Source organism: Electrophorus electricus, chromosome 7 (assembly GCF_041902795.1).
Source record: "Electrophorus electricus isolate QZ-2024a chromosome 7, ASM4190279v1, whole genome shotgun sequence".
NCBI lineage: Eukaryota > Metazoa > Chordata > Actinopteri > Gymnotiformes > Gymnotidae > Electrophorus > Electrophorus electricus.
In genome coordinates, this window is record NC_137503.1 from 15,803,819 (window position 1) to 15,823,293 (window position 19,475).

A 19,475-nucleotide genomic window follows, 5' to 3' on the forward strand; every position below is an offset into this window, starting at 1 on the left:
AGGCTCATGATGGGTGGCATCTCTCATGCCGGGAACAGGACCAGGCTCAGGATGGGCGGCTTCTCTCATGCCAGGAACTGGAACAGGTTCAATATGAATGGTGTCTCTCCCGCAGGGAACTGGACTGGTGGCGTCTCTCATGCCTGGAACATTCATGGCAACAGCATCCACTCTGCCGGGCACAAGAACAGGAACAGGTGGCTTCTCCCACGCCAGGGACTGGATCAGGCTCAGCAGCTGCTCTCGTGCCGGTGACCGGAGCTGGCCGGATGACGGTGTCTCTCATGCCGGGGACCAGATCAGGCTCAGCAGCACCTCTCACGCAGGAGGCAGGGGCTGAATCTGGCTGGGCGGCTTCTCTCGTGCCGGGAGCTGGATCCGGCTCAATACGAACGGTGTCTCTTGCGCAGGTAACTGGACTGGCAGTGTCTCTTGCGCAGGGAACTGGACCGGCAGTGTCTCTCGTGCCTGGAACATTCACGGCGATGGCATCCACTATTCTGGGCACAGGAACAGGAATAGAACTGACGGAGTCATCTCTTGCATTGCGTCGGCAGCGTCTCTCATGCAGGAAGCAGGGACTGGATCCGGCTGGGTGGCTTCTCTTATCCTAGGAATTGGATCCGGCTGGGTGGCGACCACCACGCCAGAGATAGTGACTGGTCGGGCTGTGTTCTCCATGCAGGAGGCAGGGACTGGTTGGGTGGTTGAGAGGGGAGTAGCTACAGATGGCAGGTTTGGTGGAGTTGTAGCAAACTGTACTGTTAACAGCCAGAAGAAACCTTCCACCATTCTAGCCTCCTGAGCTCTGTGCTGGAAGACTATCTCCGCACACGCCAGTGCTTTACCCTGAAGAAATGTCTTTATGAACAGCACCTTCACTAGTTCAGGGGGTTTAGGGTAGGTCAGGTACTGGAGATAGATGCGGCACTGCATGCTGAATCTCCCCACCGACTTGTCCTCGCCATCATATTCACTCAGAGTCGCCACTCAGAGTGAAGGCAATACCAGGGGCTTCCCATCCTTGAGCATGGAGAACAGAGTCCTGATGTAATCCAACTCCGCCTCAGGGAGTAATCCAGCGCCCCTCGTTGTGTGGTGTGAGGGTTACTGAACCGGAGAGGACGGAACACTATGCGACGGACCGAAGCCCTCCTGCTGCATTCTCTTAGTATGCACGGTTATTCTGTAACATTTCTACTCGGAACAAGCAAGAGGAAGAATGCATGTGCAGGGGGCAGTTTATTAACAGAGGAAAACACAATCACTGAGGGCAAAATAACAAAGTTTTACTGGGAGCCAATGTAAAGTAGCTAAGATAGGAGTGATGTGATCAAATTTTCTACTTCTAGTAAAAACTGTATCTGGTTCTGATTCAGATATGAGCTTAACTGCTGAGGTACAGTATTTCTTGGGTCTTGGAAATTGAAAGTTTGAGATCAACCTGTAGTTTGATAGCTGGCATGGGTCAAGGTTAGTGGTATGATTACTGCTAATTTGAATGATTTAGCAATCTAGAAATCTAGGATTATTTTTGTTATTTTCTATTAGGGTTGAGAGATAATCTGTTTGAGCTGTAATAAGTCCCTTTCTATACTTGAGGAAACTCTTCTTCCATGCAAGCTGGAAGTTTAGTGTGGCACCATTTAATTTCTATTTTTCAAGTGTTTTATTTTACATTTCAAATGTGCTCATCATACCAAGGTACTAATTTTTTGTCCCTAATTTTTTATTCGTAAGTGGAGCGACATCATTGAGTCTGCAGCGGAATACTGATTCTAAGCATTCAGGTATTTGATCAAGTTCTATGGGGTTTGAGGGTATTCTAGTCGCAAAAGATAAGTAGGAAATTCACAATAAATCTAGATGCATTGGCTGACATAATCGTGCATCTGCTGGGGCAGCGAGGTTGAGGGTACTACATTGTGGCTCATATGTAGTTCAAATGAAATGAGGGAATGGTCTGAGATGGCATCAGATTGGGGTAGTATGACTATGTTCTCTTTGTCTACACCGTATCTTAGTACTGGTGGCCTATGTCCTCCAGAGTGTGTGGGTTCTCTTATACATTGGGTGAAACCAATTTATTCTAATATAGAACTAAATGCCATCTCAGTGCATCTTGGGCACTATCAAAGTGAATATTGAAATCACCAACAATAATGGCTCATTCTAGTAGAGTGACTAGATTAGAGAGGAAATCTGCAAATTTGTTAATAAATTCTGAATAGGGTCCTGATGGCCTGTAGATGCCAATTAGTGGAAGAGGCTGGGTGGGCTTCTTATCATTGGCTACATCATGTATGCTAGCAAAAATAATTTCAGAGGACTCAAAATAACTGCAGTGCTGCCTCCACAGCCATTTAGATGAGGGCGGTATACATAGCTGTGGCCACAAGGACATGCTTCATTTAAAGCTATGTACTCATTTGGCTTGATCCAGGTTAAATGTATGATCTGTTAGGATTTCATGTATCATGAGTGCATTAGATGTTAGCTGTCATAGAATGCTCCTCCCCCCACGAGTACCATGGTATGACCTGCCGTGTGCAGGGGGAGTCACATGTGTATTATTTGTAACCACGCCCCCCGGGATTGCACACACCTGCACAGGGTTTACTGTTGAATGTTTGTCTATCCATTTTAACCCCTGTCAGTGTGTGCACCCTCGTTGGTCATTGTCGCTACTTATATGTTAACATCAGTCTCCATAAAACATTGTTGCCGTAACGTTCTTCAGTAACGTTTGTGTAGTCCTGTATTAATGTGTATGTGTTCTTCATTTAATGTTAAGTGTACATTCATGTTTACTGTAAGTGTTATGTGTGAGTGCCACCTTTGTCATATATGTTTAATGTTAATAAACGTCTTGCACCATCGACGAAGTCTGTGCGTCCTGCCCCACACCCTGTGGCACTTGTGCCACAGAATGACCAACCACCACAGGACGCCTACTCCTTTGACACTAAATGGGCTTCCTAGAGGATGGTGCTTAGGCATGTCCCAAACTGCTGCCAGGATTCCAGGAAATTGGGGAGAGTACCGCGACCAATGTTCATGGAAACTCCGGAGGTTAAGATTATCTGCAATGTCTGGTGCCCTGGCCCCCAGTATACAGCTAACTACTGCTGCTGGTGTCCCAAAGGCCTAGCTAATTTCATGTGTCGCAAAATAGAGTCCCCTATAACCAGAACTCTTTCAACAGGCTTCTCAGTGGGTGCCTCACAAACCTGTTGTAAACATGATTTGGAGATGTGCACCTCCTGTCTCCTGTCTCTGTGAACTCATCCTTAAGGGTATTTTACGGTCTTTGAGTTCCCAAGGCCAAGTCTAGGGATCATAAAATTTGGGCCATGTGTCCTTGCCGAAGTGATAAAAATTAAGTTAATATTGTCTTTAAGTAAGGTTGTTGTGATGTTTTAGCAAAACAAATCTTGCACACTCTGTGTATAGTGACTGATGACTTTTTGGGCCTTTGGAGAGATTTCTGTGCACTTTGGAGATGTCTAGGACACCTACTGGAAAATACTGTATAGCTCCTGAACTCAGGTGAGTTAATAAAAAGAGTGTTAACAGGGAAAAGAGACCTGTGCATTAGACATATTAATAACATTAAACATACAGGAGTATAGAGATTATTTGTCCTTTCAGAATGATTTGCGTACAGGGCAGAGGCCTCTATAGAGGCCTCTGCAGGCTTCATCAAAGGATCCTGGGTAGGCTTTGGTGGACCTCAGGGTAAGATATATGACCTCTCCACCAGGCACAGGACGGTATAGAAAAACTTCTTTAGGACAAGGTAAAGATAAGTCTTTTCTTGGAATGTGGTGGTAACGGGTTCCAACTGGTGTGGGTGTTGAATATCAGTTTGCATATTTTGAATAATGTATGGTTTGGATGTAATGGTGGTGAATGCAAACAATAGTATGTAAAAATGTGGGGTGAACACATAATTACTTCTGACCAATGTATAAAAATGTGGGTTCTTTGTTTGATTGTTAGACATTCTCCAGAGAGTGCCTCAATAATGCTTTTTAACATTAACCTGCAATAAAAGATGGGCCCAGCTATTCTCTTTAACTGATTCTGCAGTCTGCATCTTCATTTTATATTTGAATGTTTAACTTATCCAACTGGGGGATTTAGGAATGACACAAGGAAAAAAAGAGCATGACTGAAAATTCATCTCCAGCATCCAAATGCACATCCCCCCCCTCCCCCCCCAAATATTTTTTTTTGTTTTTTGTTCATGTTCTTATATATTAGATGAGCTCAAATGGAATCTTAACCATGGAAAAAGCTTGGATGGGAATGAATGTCTTGGCCCAAGTGTCTTCTTCAATTTGAATCCTGAATGATCATTGTCCTATATGTACAATTTCAGATAACCAGTCTTAGTGCAGAAGTGCAAATTGTAAAAAAAAATGAGCATAAAATTGGAGGTGCACATAGAAGTTAATTTGCATTATTCAGGAAGATCACAATTTGTATGTTGCTTACCTCATGCTTACTGTAACCAAATTGTTAATCACTCCTAGTTGTGTTTCCTAGATATCCTATATAAACCAATTAGACAATATATTAAAGTTAGCAGATAGTAATTTCTAGAAATTAGGAAAGTAATTATGTTGATTATTCAATAGCTCTACCCATCCCAGGGTTTGTTTTACAAACTTCATTCTAAAACTTAGGAGGTAAAAATTGGTAGTGTGATTTTCTTTGTTTAGTTGATTTGTAGTAGATCCTATGTATTCCTGTATTCCTGTATGTGCTACAGAAATTCTTTTCCATTCCCTCAGTCCAAGAATCCTTTTCATAGTCATTAGCCTTCATTGCCTTCACTTGCATACTGTCGAACCTGCAACACTGGGGATATGGACACACTTTCAGTGCCATCCGAGCGGTTTAATGGGAGATGGACATTCTCTCTCAGTGCCATCCAGAAGACTTCAAGGAAAAATGGACCCTTTCTCTCAGTGTCATCCTGGTAGTTTGATGGAAGATGGCCGCTCTCTCTCAGTGCTGTCCAGGTGGCTTCAGTGGACCACGGGCACGCTCCCTCTGTGCCACCCTGATGGTTGTACATAGTTGAGCACCTGTGAGTCATAAAAACAGGCATTTCCGTTTTAACATTATCAGTTGGTAATCAATAGTAACAATATTGTATATACATCAAATTAGATCCGTTTCCTCTCATCTGTCATCAGCACCCTTAGACCTATAATTAGTTCTCCCTCCAACTATTTCTTTCATGACTGGCCACCCTCTTGGCATCCCTGTTTCTATAATTTTCCTGTCGTGTCTGCTTTATTTACTTCCTGGCTCCGTTTCTTGGTTTTGTTTTCTCTGCCCATCGCCTGTTCCTCAATTCCAGTCCTTGTTTTGGTTTTCCCTGTTCATATGTTTACCTGTGTCTGGTTAGTCATTAATTGTCTTGAATATTTAAGCCCTGTGTTTTGTTTCCCATGTTGTCGGTTATTTTGGTAAGTTTGGTCATGTGTAGAGTCTTTATCATTATCACTGGTTTCATCATTATTGTCCTTGTTTTGTTGTTTACTTAGTTTGCGTGCAAATTTGCCTCAGTGTCCCCCCCATCTTGATCTGTTTCCTAGCCTCCCATGTTTTGTTTCCCTCCTTTATTAAAGAACCTCCTGCATTTGGAGTCTGCTTCTCGCCTCATACCTGCTAAAAGGTTACAGTTTCATAACTGTTTTCCCTTTTCCCCCTTGATTCTTCTATTATACTTTAGTAATGCTATCATCATGAAAGCATGTTTTGTTAATTAGTCTTTTGTTGGTCTTTTTGTTTGATAAGTAGATTGCCTTGTTGGTCATCCCCAAAGGTTGCTTTAAAAAGTTATTTTCCTTATTTCTTTTCTCTTTTCTTTATTAGCCTAGTTACTTACTTTTTATCCACCACAAATCATTTGTGTTAATTTTCACCTGGTTGCATTGTTATGATTGACTGTTATTATAGTGATTCTAGTGAAATTGATACTCCTGGTCATTAGTAGAATCTTAGTCAATGATTGTTGTGCATGTTGTTGTGCATCTATGCTTATTCAATAAACATATTACATCTGAGTCAAGATTGATATTCTAATGTTTGGCTGATGAGAAATATTCACATATCGAATTGATGACTTTCATGAATTAATATACAGTGCTTTGCCATCTCTGTGGAGCAAGTGTCCTGAACATTGTAGCATAATCAACTGTAGGGGTTCTCCCTTGGTGGAAATGGAGTAATTGTTCAAAGGGGTGCTTGTCACTATGAGAATATCTGAACACCTCCCTAAAAAGCTTATCAAAACTTACTTGTGTTTCAGGAGTCTGAGCTTCCCATACACCATAGCCATTACTTTACCAGTAAGATGGGACGTTAACTACATGTTATGAAGGCTATTTTGGATGTGTCCATGGGAAAAAACTCCAGGGCTTTGGTTAAAATACAGGGACCATTGAAGTAAGAAATCTTTACATTGACAAAGCTGCTCTCATACTCTGCCAGCTTTGTCTTAAGCATGAACATAAGCATCTTCCTTGAGTCTGGGTAGCATGTTGCATCTCCACAGATGAAGTATTTTGTGATGAAACAGACTCAGACACAGAGGAATGATCCATGAGGAGGGCACTTTACTGAATAACCCAGAGCAGGGTCAGAAACAAAACTCAGAGGTCAGATGACCAAAGGTCAAATACCAGAAATATAGACAGGCGGCAGTACAGAAGGGGTGAGGCAAAACTCAAAAACCACATAAAACAGGTAAGTCAGAACAGAACACAGAACAAACAAGACAGAGAACAGCTTTGTATGCACACTGAATGTTGGCAATGCTTCGAAACACTCGGAAGTCCTGAAAGCATTATATAGCATAGTACCGGTGAGGTGAGGTGAGGGTGATCAGCAGCCATGGAAACCACATCTGAACATTTGGTGGCCGATATATATATATATATATATATATATATATATATATATATATGTGTGTGTGTGTGTATATATATATGTGTGTGTGTGTGTGTGTGTAAAGGCTATAAAAAATTATATGTAAATAAAATTCTGAAAATTAAGTAATTATTTTAACAATCTTGGGGACCTAAATTTAGCCCAATATCTAACCCAGTGCAAAGCATGTGCATAGCATTGCATGTATTTTGATTTTGATTATATAGAATGAACATAATCAATCATTTTATATAAAATATAAAATATAAAATGTATATAAAATTAAACACCTTTAAATGTGACACTATTTTCATATATTTTTTTCATCTATTGCAGATCTGTCAGTCACATCACTTAGTGTGTTACCTTTACAACAACTTTACAAGAAAAGTAGCCTTTAATATATCTCACAAACTTCTGATCTCGAATTCCATAGATCAGAGGACTCAGCAGCCTTGGTATAATATTTGTAAGCAGATAATTAATGAAGGAAATGAGAGTTCGTTGATCTGGGAAAAATGGGATGAGTACCATATCCAAAACAGGGGCTACATAAGACAACATGCATAACAGTAACTGCACACCATGCAAAAGGATGGTATTCCGTGCCTTTTTAGCTGAAGTTTGATGATAGCCAGATGAGGCTATTCTAGCAATAAAAAGAACTCTAAAGTAAGTGTAGATTATCGTTATCCACACAACAGACATATAAAGGCATAGTGTAGCAATTGTCTTTTGTACATTATACTTTGTGTTGTATACAATAACTGGTTGGCAGTAGATGACAGAATTAAAAAAATAAATAGGTTTCACTGCTGCAATAATGATAATATCGACTATTGGAGGAACAGCTCCGACTGTCCAAATCAAACAGATGAGAATGTAAGTCCTGTTCACTGTGCAGATCTGAGAATGACGTAGTGGTTTACCAATGGCAATGTAACGCTCTATTGCCATCCCAGCCAAAATCAAAGGAGTATTCATATGAGTAGTTGAACCTAATACTAACAGTGTACAGCAAACAGAAACATTTACATTAGGCAATGTATATGTCAAAACATACAAAGTCACTGATATGCAAATCATGAGAATGTCATTGATTACAAGGTTAATATAGAGAATGTACCTTGGGTCACTGTGAAATACTGTATTGTGGAAGAAAGTGACCACTAACATCCCATTTATGCAATTAATGACTAGGCAAAGAGAAACAATAACAATATTTTTTATAACAGCTTGCTGGTAAGTGTCCTGAATTTGAACTTGGTCAGTTGTTATGTTCATTGCCCTGTTTCTCTGATAATTACCTGGAAAAAACCAATAATTCCAGAAAACCAGAATGTAATCTTAACATTTTATAAATGTGTCAATGTGTCAATCCCTGTTTGTTGTATAGTTATATAACTTGCATCTACCTCAAATAAGTTAACAGTCCAATTCCAGGTGCTGTTCTTTCCTTTAGCCAGAAGGAAGGTTAGAGTGGACTGTTAGATTTGTTCATATCACCACTGTTTTATAATATATCAACACCAAGGGATTAAAGAGGAGTATACATGTAAGAGGTAGTGTGGGGGCCCACCTCCTGCTCCTTTTTTGTTATTTTTAAATTTCATGATTCCTTCCTGTAAGGTACCCTGTCAGCTTGAATCTCAGATTCATTTCAGTTTCAATTTATGGGTATAGATTTTCTGATGAACTACTAAGTCTGGTGTAAATTTGAAAATAGGTTACAATCCCTTAATGCACTTAATTACTGTACATTTGAACAATGTCTATATTGAATGATAACATGAATGACTGAATATATTCTATTGCCATCTTCCCCCATGCCATGAAAATAACAACATCCAATAATGAATGTTTTGCAGTGGTAAATATTGTAAAAGTGTAATGAATGCCATTGTTCAGTTTAACCACAATACACCATTTCAAAAATGCATTTAATTAAGGAACTGAAAATATTTTACTCTTATACTGTTGCACTGCTAAGACATAATAGACTGCAATGTGAGTGTCCTTGTTTGTGGCTCTGAATATGGAATAATGAGTTGACACTATCTACAGTGTGTAACGAATAGTCAGGACACAGGTAGGTGTGGATCCAAATGCAAGAGTTTATTTTCACTACAGGCAGGAAGGAGCTGTGAGGTGAAATAGAAGGGTAGTCATAAACAGGAGGGGAATGGTGAAGAGGAGAGTCAGGGGCACAATCTAACGTCCAAATGGCAGCAACGGGTCTGGTTGACGCAGTACCGGAGCAGACATGAATGCCTTCAGTTTCTGGAAGGCCTCCTATGCTGATGGCATCCATTGTAACCTCCGTCTAGACTGCCCCTTAAGAAGACTGGTCAGGGGCGAAGCTATGGTGCAGAAAGAAATTTGCAAACCCTAGGAACCTCTGTAATTCTTTGATGGTAACCGCCATGAGCCACTGCACTACTGCTGTAACCTTCCATGGAAATCCTGCCAGTGGATATAGCACTGCCCAAGAAGGTCAGGGATGTCTGTTGGAACTCGCACTTCTCAGCCTTGGTGTAGAGACGGTGTTGTCGGAGCTGGGCCAGAACAGCTCAGATGTGTTGGATGTGCTCTGATAGACACTGAGAGTAGATCAAGATATCGTCAATGTATATGATAAGGAATCAGTCTATCATATCTCAGAATAGCTCGTCCATATATGCTTGAAATACTGAGGGACTGTTTGCCAAGCCACAGGGCATAACCAGATATTCGTAGTGCCCACGAGCAGTTATGAATGCAGTCTTCCACTCATCTCCCTCCCTTATGTGGATCAAATTGTAAGCACTCCTTAAGTGCAACTTCATGAAAATAGAAGCTCCCTGTAACCTCTCATGGGTGACAGAGATCAATGGTAAAGAGAAGGATACTTTTTGGTCACCTTGTTTAGAGCCTTATAATCTATGCAAGGCCGCAGCCCATCTCCCTTCTTTTCCACAAAAAAAGAATCCTGCTGTGAGGGGGGAAGTAGATGGACGTATAAACCCCTGCTTAAGAGCCTCCTCCATAGTCTTGTCCTCTGGGTGAGTGAAGGGACATGGTTTAGCATGCCTATGAAGTTGGGCTCAGGGAAGGAGGTCTATAGTGCAGTTCCACCATCTGTGAGGAGTTAAGGTAGAGGCATGTGCTTTGCTGAATACATCCTTGTAGGCTCTATACGGAAGGGGCATAGTCTGGAGGACAGGTACAGAGGGACTCTCTACGAGGTGGAGCGAAGAGGGAAACTGAAAAATAAGCAATCACTGTAACAACAAGAGGCCTCTGACACCAGTTCATCTTGAGACCAGGATATGTGTGGGTCATGTTTAGCCAACCAGGGGAGCCCAGAATGATATTGTCGTGTGACAGGGGCTTGTGAAAAAAAAAATGGTTTCAGAATGAAACAACCGGACTTGGAACACCACAGGAACTGTCTGTAGGGAGACCAAATCCTTCCCAATGGGTTGGCTGTTTAGGGAATGCACCTGCAAGGGCGGGTCCTAGGTTATGGTGGGTATTTGCAACCTATTGACTATTTGTGAGTCTATGAAGTTTCCCCTCCATGACACTAACGAAGGTAAGGTAAGCTGGTTACATCTACAAAAAAATAATAGAGGAATTTCTTATTGGTACTGGGGTCAAAGCTTCCCTCCTTTTGGGTCATTTGGGACACTGCACGCAAAATTAATAACAATAGAGGCAGAGACCTAGAGAGATACGTCATCTTCTTTCACCCGTTGATAGGCTGGATTGGTCCACCTGCATGGGCGTTACTTCCTCTGTGTGTACGTCATTCAGAAATGCCTGTGTCTCCTTCATGTGCTAAACAGAGGTTTTGGCCAGGATGGTGGGTACGTTGCAGATTAATGATGGTAATGGCCAGCTGAATAAAACCCGAAAGGTCTGTTGATTGACCTTTGCAGGTGAGCTCGGCTTGCAAATCCCTCTGTAAACCCTTCCAAAATACAGTTCTCAATGCTGCCTCACTCCACCCACTGCCTGCAGCGATGGTACAAAATTCTCTGGCATAATCCACTATGAAATGTGCCCCTGATGTAGTTCAATCAGCTCAGTACCTGGATCTCTTCCTGAAGCAGGATGGTCAAAAATGGCTTTAAACAGAGAATAAAAAAGCTCCCTCTGATTGTAGGGAGGGATCTTGACTCTCCCACAAAGCTGTACCTTGTGGTAGAGTCAAGAACCCTCCCTACAAAGTGGAGGGGCTTTTAATTCTCTGTTTAAAGCTGCCTCACCAGTAAGCAGGGACAGGACGAAATGAATGCACTGGATTTCGACAGTGAACTGTGAAGCATGATAAGTAAAATACATGGCGCACTGCATAAGGAAGTTCTTACAACAATCTGGCGAGCCATTGTATTGTTCAGGGAAGACAACAGGCACTAACGTTGGGTTGAGTACAGCCACTCCTGGAAAACCTACTTCGGCAGAAGCAGATGGTTTAACACCTGTGAGCCCCTGAAGGGTTCTCCGCAAGTCGGCGATAATGCCTTCTTGCTCTGTGCACTTTGCTTGTAATTCCGCTGGATCCATGAAAAAAGGCAAAGTATTCTGTAATGAATCATCAGGAAACAGGTAGGTGTGGATCCAAATGCAAGAGTTTATTTTCAATACAGGCAAGAAGGAGTTGTGAGGTGAAATAGAAGGGTAGTCGTAAACGGGAGGGGAATGGTGAAGAGGAGAGTCGAGGGCACAGTCCAATGTCCAAACCAGAAGGCAGAATCCGAGGTTGTCGAAGGGGTTAGGAGTGAGACGTTGTCTATGGGGAAAGCAGAGGTCTAAATCCAGGAAAAGCAACAGAAACAAGGAATGCTCGGTATGCATGAGAATACAACACTTCGCAAGGATGCTATGGGAAAGGGAAGGTTATAAAAGACACTGAAATGAGAGACATGTGTAATCAATCAGTATTCAGGTGAGGGTGATCTACGTCTGGGCAGGGAAAGGCTAGTGGGCAGGACTGACACTGTTACACAGTGTGCAGCACTTCATGTGCAACATGTCATATTACCAACATTTTGTAATATTTCTGCCTGGTTACTTTTATGTATCATAAATAATACTCAGACACATACCAATCAGTACCAGTACTAAATCACTATGAAAGACTGTGGGTGGGTCTGTGTTGTGATTTTTATCCCCCGTCTAGCACTGTTGACTCTGTCACATCCATCTGTATCTGTTTTTGTTAGTTAGATCATGTGTGTATGACTTCAGCTTTTCTGGCAAAGCTTGGCAGGGACCCAGTGGTTGTACTACACTACCAGATATAGCTAGAGATGCTGATAGTGCTGGTAATTCAGGGTACCTGTATCTTCCTTGGTTATGCCATTCTTGTTTAGTGCCCCATTGTGGCTTGCATCATAATCACATGGCCAGATGAGAGGGATCATGTGGACAGAGCTACTGAATTTTGTATTAGATTGGTCTAAACCAGTGTAATTTATGTCACAAGCTGCTGTATTAGCTAATGAGTATGTTCTTATACAAGGGAAAGTTTTTAAGACTGTAAGTTTTGTCAAAGGGGACAAATGGTATCTTAATCCTGGCAGGCAAGTACTTAGCACTCATGAAGTCAGCATGGCAAATGAAGTGTTATTTTTGTCAATTCTTGATTAAAAACAATGTGGGGCTTGGCATCACATTAGCAACACATGCTCACTGCACCCTCCATGGTTAGTAGTTATCCTAATGGAAGGAACTAACTAGTTGGTGGGTGGAAATTAGCTTAATGACTAAGGTTGGGAGAAAAAAAAAAGATAAACTATATGGAAGCTGCAGCCATGTTTAATCTAACATATTTTCTAATTACAAATTATAATCCAAAGAAGATGACAAATGCACAGTTTGTTTTTGCAGTTTGATATCACTAGCAGCCAGTAAGATCCATGAGTCATTTCCAATCAGCTGAAAAGAACCACCTACATAACATGATGGTGTGAAAAATGTACAATGTGCATGTTGAGAAAAGGAAACATAGCATTTATTAATATTATTACACTTGGTTGAGTAGACAGTAAGGAGCTACTCGATTAAAAAAGAGTAGTAATAGTAGTAAGTAGATGTAATACTATGCAATTGCATAACTATGAATGCAGACATAGAGAGGTTTTCTTGCACATGTTATCACAGAGTAGGTGGGGTCCTGCTACATTATACTCATGTACTCTACATTAACTCTTTGAAAGCTAGGTGTCTTGCAGTCTGAATAAATGACATTTGGTTTTCACAGTGGAGCAGTTACCATCTAGCAGATGATGCAGCAATATCTGTGAGACATGGTAAATGATTCCTTTTGATATGGTCCCAGAAATATACCTGGACTACATTGGCATATACTCTCCAGACCTCAAAACCATTTGGATAAATGTATTGGAAGGTACTTGAAGACTTACAGATCCCGAAGGTGCTTGAATACTTACAGAACCTGAGATTTAAGATCCAGCCAATTAAGTACTTTGGGCACTTTATTAACTGGAATGACATTGCAACTGATGCAGAGAAGACAGCATTCATGAAAAATGGGACCCTCCTAGCATTCTTAAACCTAGCAAACCTTAATAGTGTAAATGTCCTAAATTATTCAAATCCATTATAAAAACTACACAAACTATTAACTATAGTTGTTGCAGAACAGGCACAGGACTGACAAAATACATCAGTTTTGACCACAATGTTGACAGACAATTTAAACTATGTATACAGTCTATAAAGGATTATAGGTACATTAAATACAAGCATAGTAGCACCAATCATTACACTTATATATTATCATGGTTCCTGGAGAGCACTGAATCTGCAAAGTAGACAACAATATGATATGATATATGATGAGATGAAAAGAGGACTCAGAAGTAAAAGGGCACAACTGGAGAAGTAGTTTCTATTTTGGTGTGAGCAAACGTGTCCATAAAGCATTGGAAGTATTGGAATCATCTTGAGGTGGAAGATGTTACTACATATTCAAACAGGCCATATGAAAATGCAGAAGAGCAAGCAGAGAGCTATTCTGCTATTGTGTTATACCTATTCTGGCCAGGTATATATAAGCAAATTGAGGTTATAATTGGGAGGTGTGCCATCTGTATTCAGTGTTGCACATCTAACATCAAAGGACCAATGATACCACACCAAGCTCCAGAAAGGCCCTCGCAGTTTGTGATTTATTCATGTGGAACTCCCAAAAATTCATTGTGGTCATTGATTACTACAGCAGGTACTTTGACTTAGAGAAACTCAACACCACCACATCTGTAGCTGTAATCAATACATTGAAAGCAATGTTTTCCAGGCCTAGAATTCCTGAGTGTGTCAGGAAGGGCCACAATACAGCTCAAGGTTTGACATGTTTTCACAGGCATGGGACTTCAAGCATGTGACAACAAGTCTTTATTACCCTACTTCTCTAGATTTTCCACTTCTCTAGATTTTTCAATGAAGCCATTAACCTTGTTTTCCTTGGGACTCTGCTGTTGTCACTGTGCTTCGTTTTCCTTTTCATAAATAACACTAGTAATCATTCACCTTCTCTCTGGTGATGTGGCCTTATTAAATGCTCATCCTCAAATCACTTGACCCAAGCCCTGCTTTTCCACTTTGCACTTGCCTGACCCTATACTCTTATGTGCCCTTGGCTACCTGCACTTATACTTGTGAATGTCACTTTCTTCCTGCTTTTGTAATGGCACAGCTGCTTGTATCACCGTATCTTTAGACTAACAAAATCATCTCGTGACTTACATTAGGACATTTAAATTCCTCCAGTATCCCTCTCCCATTTCACACTACTTAAACTACGTCACTATTTTTGTGCCAATGGTCCATGAATGTGTGTTTCATCATCCATGACCCTCACATTTTCCCCTGCAAACTTCAGCTAGTCATCCTTTACCATATCTTATACCTATCATATGCCCATTAATGTGCATTGGCTCACTGTGGGTGTTACTCAAACCTCAGCATCTTTCACCTTTTGCCGTAAAGATGATACTCAGCAACAGAGGACCAACATGAGCCAATATTTCTACCTTCAGATTGTCATATTTATTAGCTAGTACTGGGGGAACACTGTGAGGAACGTGGTGATAATCTCACCCCATTCTTGCTTGTCTCAAGCCTTTTGTTTGATGATTCACTTGAATGATTCACTTGAATGTGCATAGGAACACCACATCATCACCACTGAGTTTGATGAGGGACTGGTCAAAGTCAATTTTATTTATATAGTGCTTTTTACAACAGAATCAAATCAAATTTATTTATATAGTGTTTTTACAACAGCTGTTGTCACAAACACGGTTTTACAAATGTTCAAGTCCAAGCCCCCAGTAAGCAAGCCCAGGGCGACAGTGGCAAGGAAAAACTCCCTAGAGGAAGAAACCTTGAGAGGAACCTAGAGAGGACTCAAAGGGGGGATATCCTCCTTTGGCTGACAACAGACACTGGTGTGGCTTTCTGACTGGTGAACAGCTTCTTTGCATCCAGTAGGGGAGGGACAGCCATGCCCCACAGACTGGCAATGAGTTCCTTGGTGACTTTTGCCACATACTGGTCTCCTACAAGTGTTGCATTAGCAGAGGCAATTTGATTAGATTCAGAGAGAGAGGAACAAATCGGCCAACTGCTACATTATTATTTATTGATTTGTAGTATTTATTCATTTATTTATTTATATTTTTGGCATGGGTTGTCCTTTTAGCTGATGCCTGCATTCTCTTTCAATACCTTCAAAAGTAGGTTATTAGTTTTCTAACAGTAATGATTATACTGTTAAGTGTATAACTCAAACATTGATTACTATACTACCTTATATGCATAATGTATTAATAAATAATATAGTAAATAATTGTTAAAAATAATTGTAAAACAATTTCATTTTTGTATAATACTTCCCTTAGATGCCTTAACATGTTTTCACACAGATAGTCATACTACTTGTGATACCTTGCTATAGAAACTGTATAACATGTGACTGATTCTGATTCTGAACTGTATAATACTTGCCTTACTTTGCTGTATTATAATACATAAAATGTCTTATTGATGTCCTGTAAATCTCATACAATCATACACTTTTATAGTAAAGTAGCTTTCAGACAGAGAAATCATGAACAGTTCTGTAGTTTCTGTAGATTGTTTATTATAATTATAAAGGAGGTGAGACTAGATTCTTGTGAGTGATTAAAAATAACATGCATTTTAATGAGCCAATCAAAAGCAAGCAACCCAAAGGGTAAAACTGAAAGCCAAAAACAGACAGGCTGATGAACTAACAGCTGATGAAGGAAGAGAACAAGGGCAGAGCCAGTGGTCAATAGGTCAATGAGGGGCAGCACTTGAACTAGACAGGAGGCTGAGGGCATGACAATAACAATGCTGATAGCAGTGCATGATAATTTTTATATATCCATATAGATTGGGAAAGTTTTTTTTTTCCAAACGCAAACAAGTTTTCCATCAATTTCAAATCACACCTGAATCAGACTGGTGAATCCTAGGTCCTCTATCCTGCTTATTTCTGACTTTCTGATTGTTAGACTTTTTAAGCGTCAGTGACCCTTGTCAGTGACCCTGTGTTCATCTGCTACATATGCATGGAATGTATAGTGGTGAAATAATCCTCTGTCTTATCCAAAAATACAAGCTTGTACACAGTGTCCTCTCCTGACATACTTTACAATTACAGATTGCATGTATTCAATTCAAGTTTAAGTCAAGTATAAAACATTATCAAGTGAATTTAGCAAAACAAACAAACAACAAACAAAACAAAACAAAATTTTTTAAATCAATAAAATAGATACACATAGAGTGCATACATAATGTAAATAACACATTGACACATTTTACCTATAAAAATGTATGTAATTTTGGTGCTTTTGTGCTACTCTCAGATTATTTTTCATATTATTCAGATTATTATAAATTAATTGTATTATTTTGCAACAATGTATTCTACAAGACACACATACACACAAATCCCTTAAACCAAACCTGTCTGTTGAAGAAAAGCAATAGTGTTTATGTTGCCTCAGTTTAGAAATATGATCTCTCTCTCCAAAAAAAAAGAAAAAAATGTCACCCCTGCCACCCAAAAAAATTGTTCTCTAATGTCTTATAAATGATTAACAGTTGTGTCCTTGGTCAATATTCTGAAAAACAAGTACTAGGAAACATTTAACAAAATTGTAAAAACATCAGGAGCTTTCTCAGCAAAAAAACATCAACCTTTCCAGGCAACCATTCACAATCATTATTCAAAACCACAAAAATGCAAAAAAAAAAACAACAAAAACCACTTTCTTTTAAAATTCTCCCACAGGTAGATATACCGGAATTCCATTTAAATTATTTTGTTGCTATCATTGCTTGGCTGATTCAACTTTTATAATAGTCTTGCATGAGAAATTTCTTTTAATGTGTTGAATTAATTTTTGATCCCGAACCCCATAAATGAGTGGAGTTAGCAGGCGTGGTAACATGTTTGTGAGCAGGTAATTAAAAAAAAGTATTTTTGTCCGAAAAGTAGGCAAAATAAGCACAAGAATAAAGTCAAGCACAGGAGTTGTGTAGGACAACATACAAAGCAAAAGTTGGCCCCCATGCAAAAGGATTGTGTTCTGAGCTTTTTTGGCAGAAATTTTGTCAGCCGTCATCTTTTTAGCGGCAACAAGCACTCTATAATAAGTGTAAATAAGAACAAGCCAAACAGTTGACATGTAAATGCATTGTATAGCTTTGTTCTTCTCCTCGTGGTAAACTGTGTTGTAAAGAAAAGTGGGACTGCAGATAGTGACGGTGTAAGATACAGACAGGGTGCAAGTTATGGCAGCAATCACCAGGTCTGACAGTCCAGGGATAACTCCAATTCCCCATATCAAGCATATGAGGATGCATGTTCTGGGCACCGTACAGATCTGAGGGTGATGCATTGGTTTGCAGATGGCAATGTACCTTTCAATTGCCATGCCAGCCAGGTTCAACGGCGTGTTCTTGTGAGTGGTTGAGACTATGAGTAGGAACATACAACATAATGATAGGTTTACATGTTTACATGCATATGATATTACACAGAGAGTCACTGACACAAAAAGCATAAGCATATCATTGATAACCAAGTGTATATATAAAATGTATCTTGGATCATTGTGGAAAACTGAACTCTTCATGAAAGTGAAAACAAATGTTCCATTGATGCAGATGATCAGTAATCCAAGAAAAACAATGATGAAATTTTTACTGAAAGCTTCTTCAAATGTGTCCTGTAGATTCAGTGGATTCATTGAAGAGTTCATTGCCTATCAATACTTCAGTGGATTTATTCTTCAGAAAGTAATTTGTCTTATTAATAAGAGGAAATACTTTGCTCAATTTTTCATTTACTCAGATAACAAGTCAAACTAGTCAAATAAAGCTAAAGTCAATAGCTTGGTGCCTTTCTTTGTGTGTCTGCAATTTACAGTCAGAGTGGCTGCCCCAGAGGTTAAGTGAGAGGTTTATATAGTCTAGGTAAGAGGTGTATACATCTGGCTTTTGTGTATTGGCAGCATATGAGTACAGTTGAGATTATGCTCAGTGTTTTGCTCAGTATGTATGTGGTCCACTCAACTATACTCCACACCACTCTGCTCCACTCCACTGTGATCACTACAGTCCAGTATAACACTTACTCAGAGGGAAAACAACCTAATATCAAACTCCACTCTACTCCAACCTGGGTCTTCTCAGAAGCCTAAGAACTTGAATGGCATTACTGCTAGAATCAATTAGTCTAGTTTATTAAAATATTCATATAGTAATGAAATTTTATATATATAATAAAATTTGAGAGAGGCATGTGAGTGTTAGATTGGTTGTGTATTTTAACAAAATGTACCAGGTTTCAAAGTTCCACAAGTCTGTCTTTTCTTTTCTCTCTGGTGTTTATGTGAAGGAATGCTTCATGCTCTCAGGCAAGTATGCACTTTTAGATTCCACTGGGAAGCTTTGCTTATTTTTACTGACCCTCTGCACTCTTTTGCCAAAGTATTGGCTAAACGGTAGATCGTCTTGCCATCATTCAACTTTTCAAAATGATAAAACAGCATATGCTATTAATGCAGTAACTCTGGCAACCACTGATCTTTGTAGAAAAGGATAACATGTTAGGGACTTTGTTTGTATAGAAGAAAAACCTTCTCTCCAGTCTAATGCATGATTAACAAAGTTTTACTATATATATATATATATATATATATATATATATATATATATATATATATATATATATATATACATACACATACATACATACATATATACATATACACATACATACATACATATATATACATATATATATATATATATATATATATATATATATATATATATATATATATAAAATGTGTGTGTGTGTGTGTGTGTGTGTGTGTGTGCAGTGAAAAAGTGAAAAGGCTGGCTTATTGCATAATGTAAATGTTGAAGTTGCCCTCACAACCAAATAGTGGTGTGCAGGTGTGCAGAAAAGCACT

General features: G+C 39.7%; 2 protein-coding genes across 2 annotated transcripts; both read right to left on the reverse strand.

The window, feature by feature from the left end:
- Positions 1-7,302: 7,302 nt before the first annotated feature.
- On the reverse strand, positions 7,303-8,232 carry LOC118241030 (odorant receptor 131-2-like). Its single transcript, XM_035524107.1, has one exon. It carries the CDS (start codon positions 8,230-8,232, stop codon positions 7,303-7,305), a length of 930 nt encoding a protein of 309 aa, XP_035380000.1.
- A 7,942-nt stretch (positions 8,233-16,174) lies between these two features.
- Positions 16,175-18,398, reverse strand: LOC113574252 (odorant receptor 131-2-like). Its single transcript, XM_027005023.3, has one exon. It carries the CDS (start codon positions 18,255-18,257, stop codon positions 17,325-17,327), a length of 933 nt encoding a protein of 310 aa, XP_026860824.2. The 5' UTR covers positions 18,258-18,398; the 3' UTR covers positions 16,175-17,324.
- Positions 18,399-19,475: the final 1,077 nt, after the last annotated feature.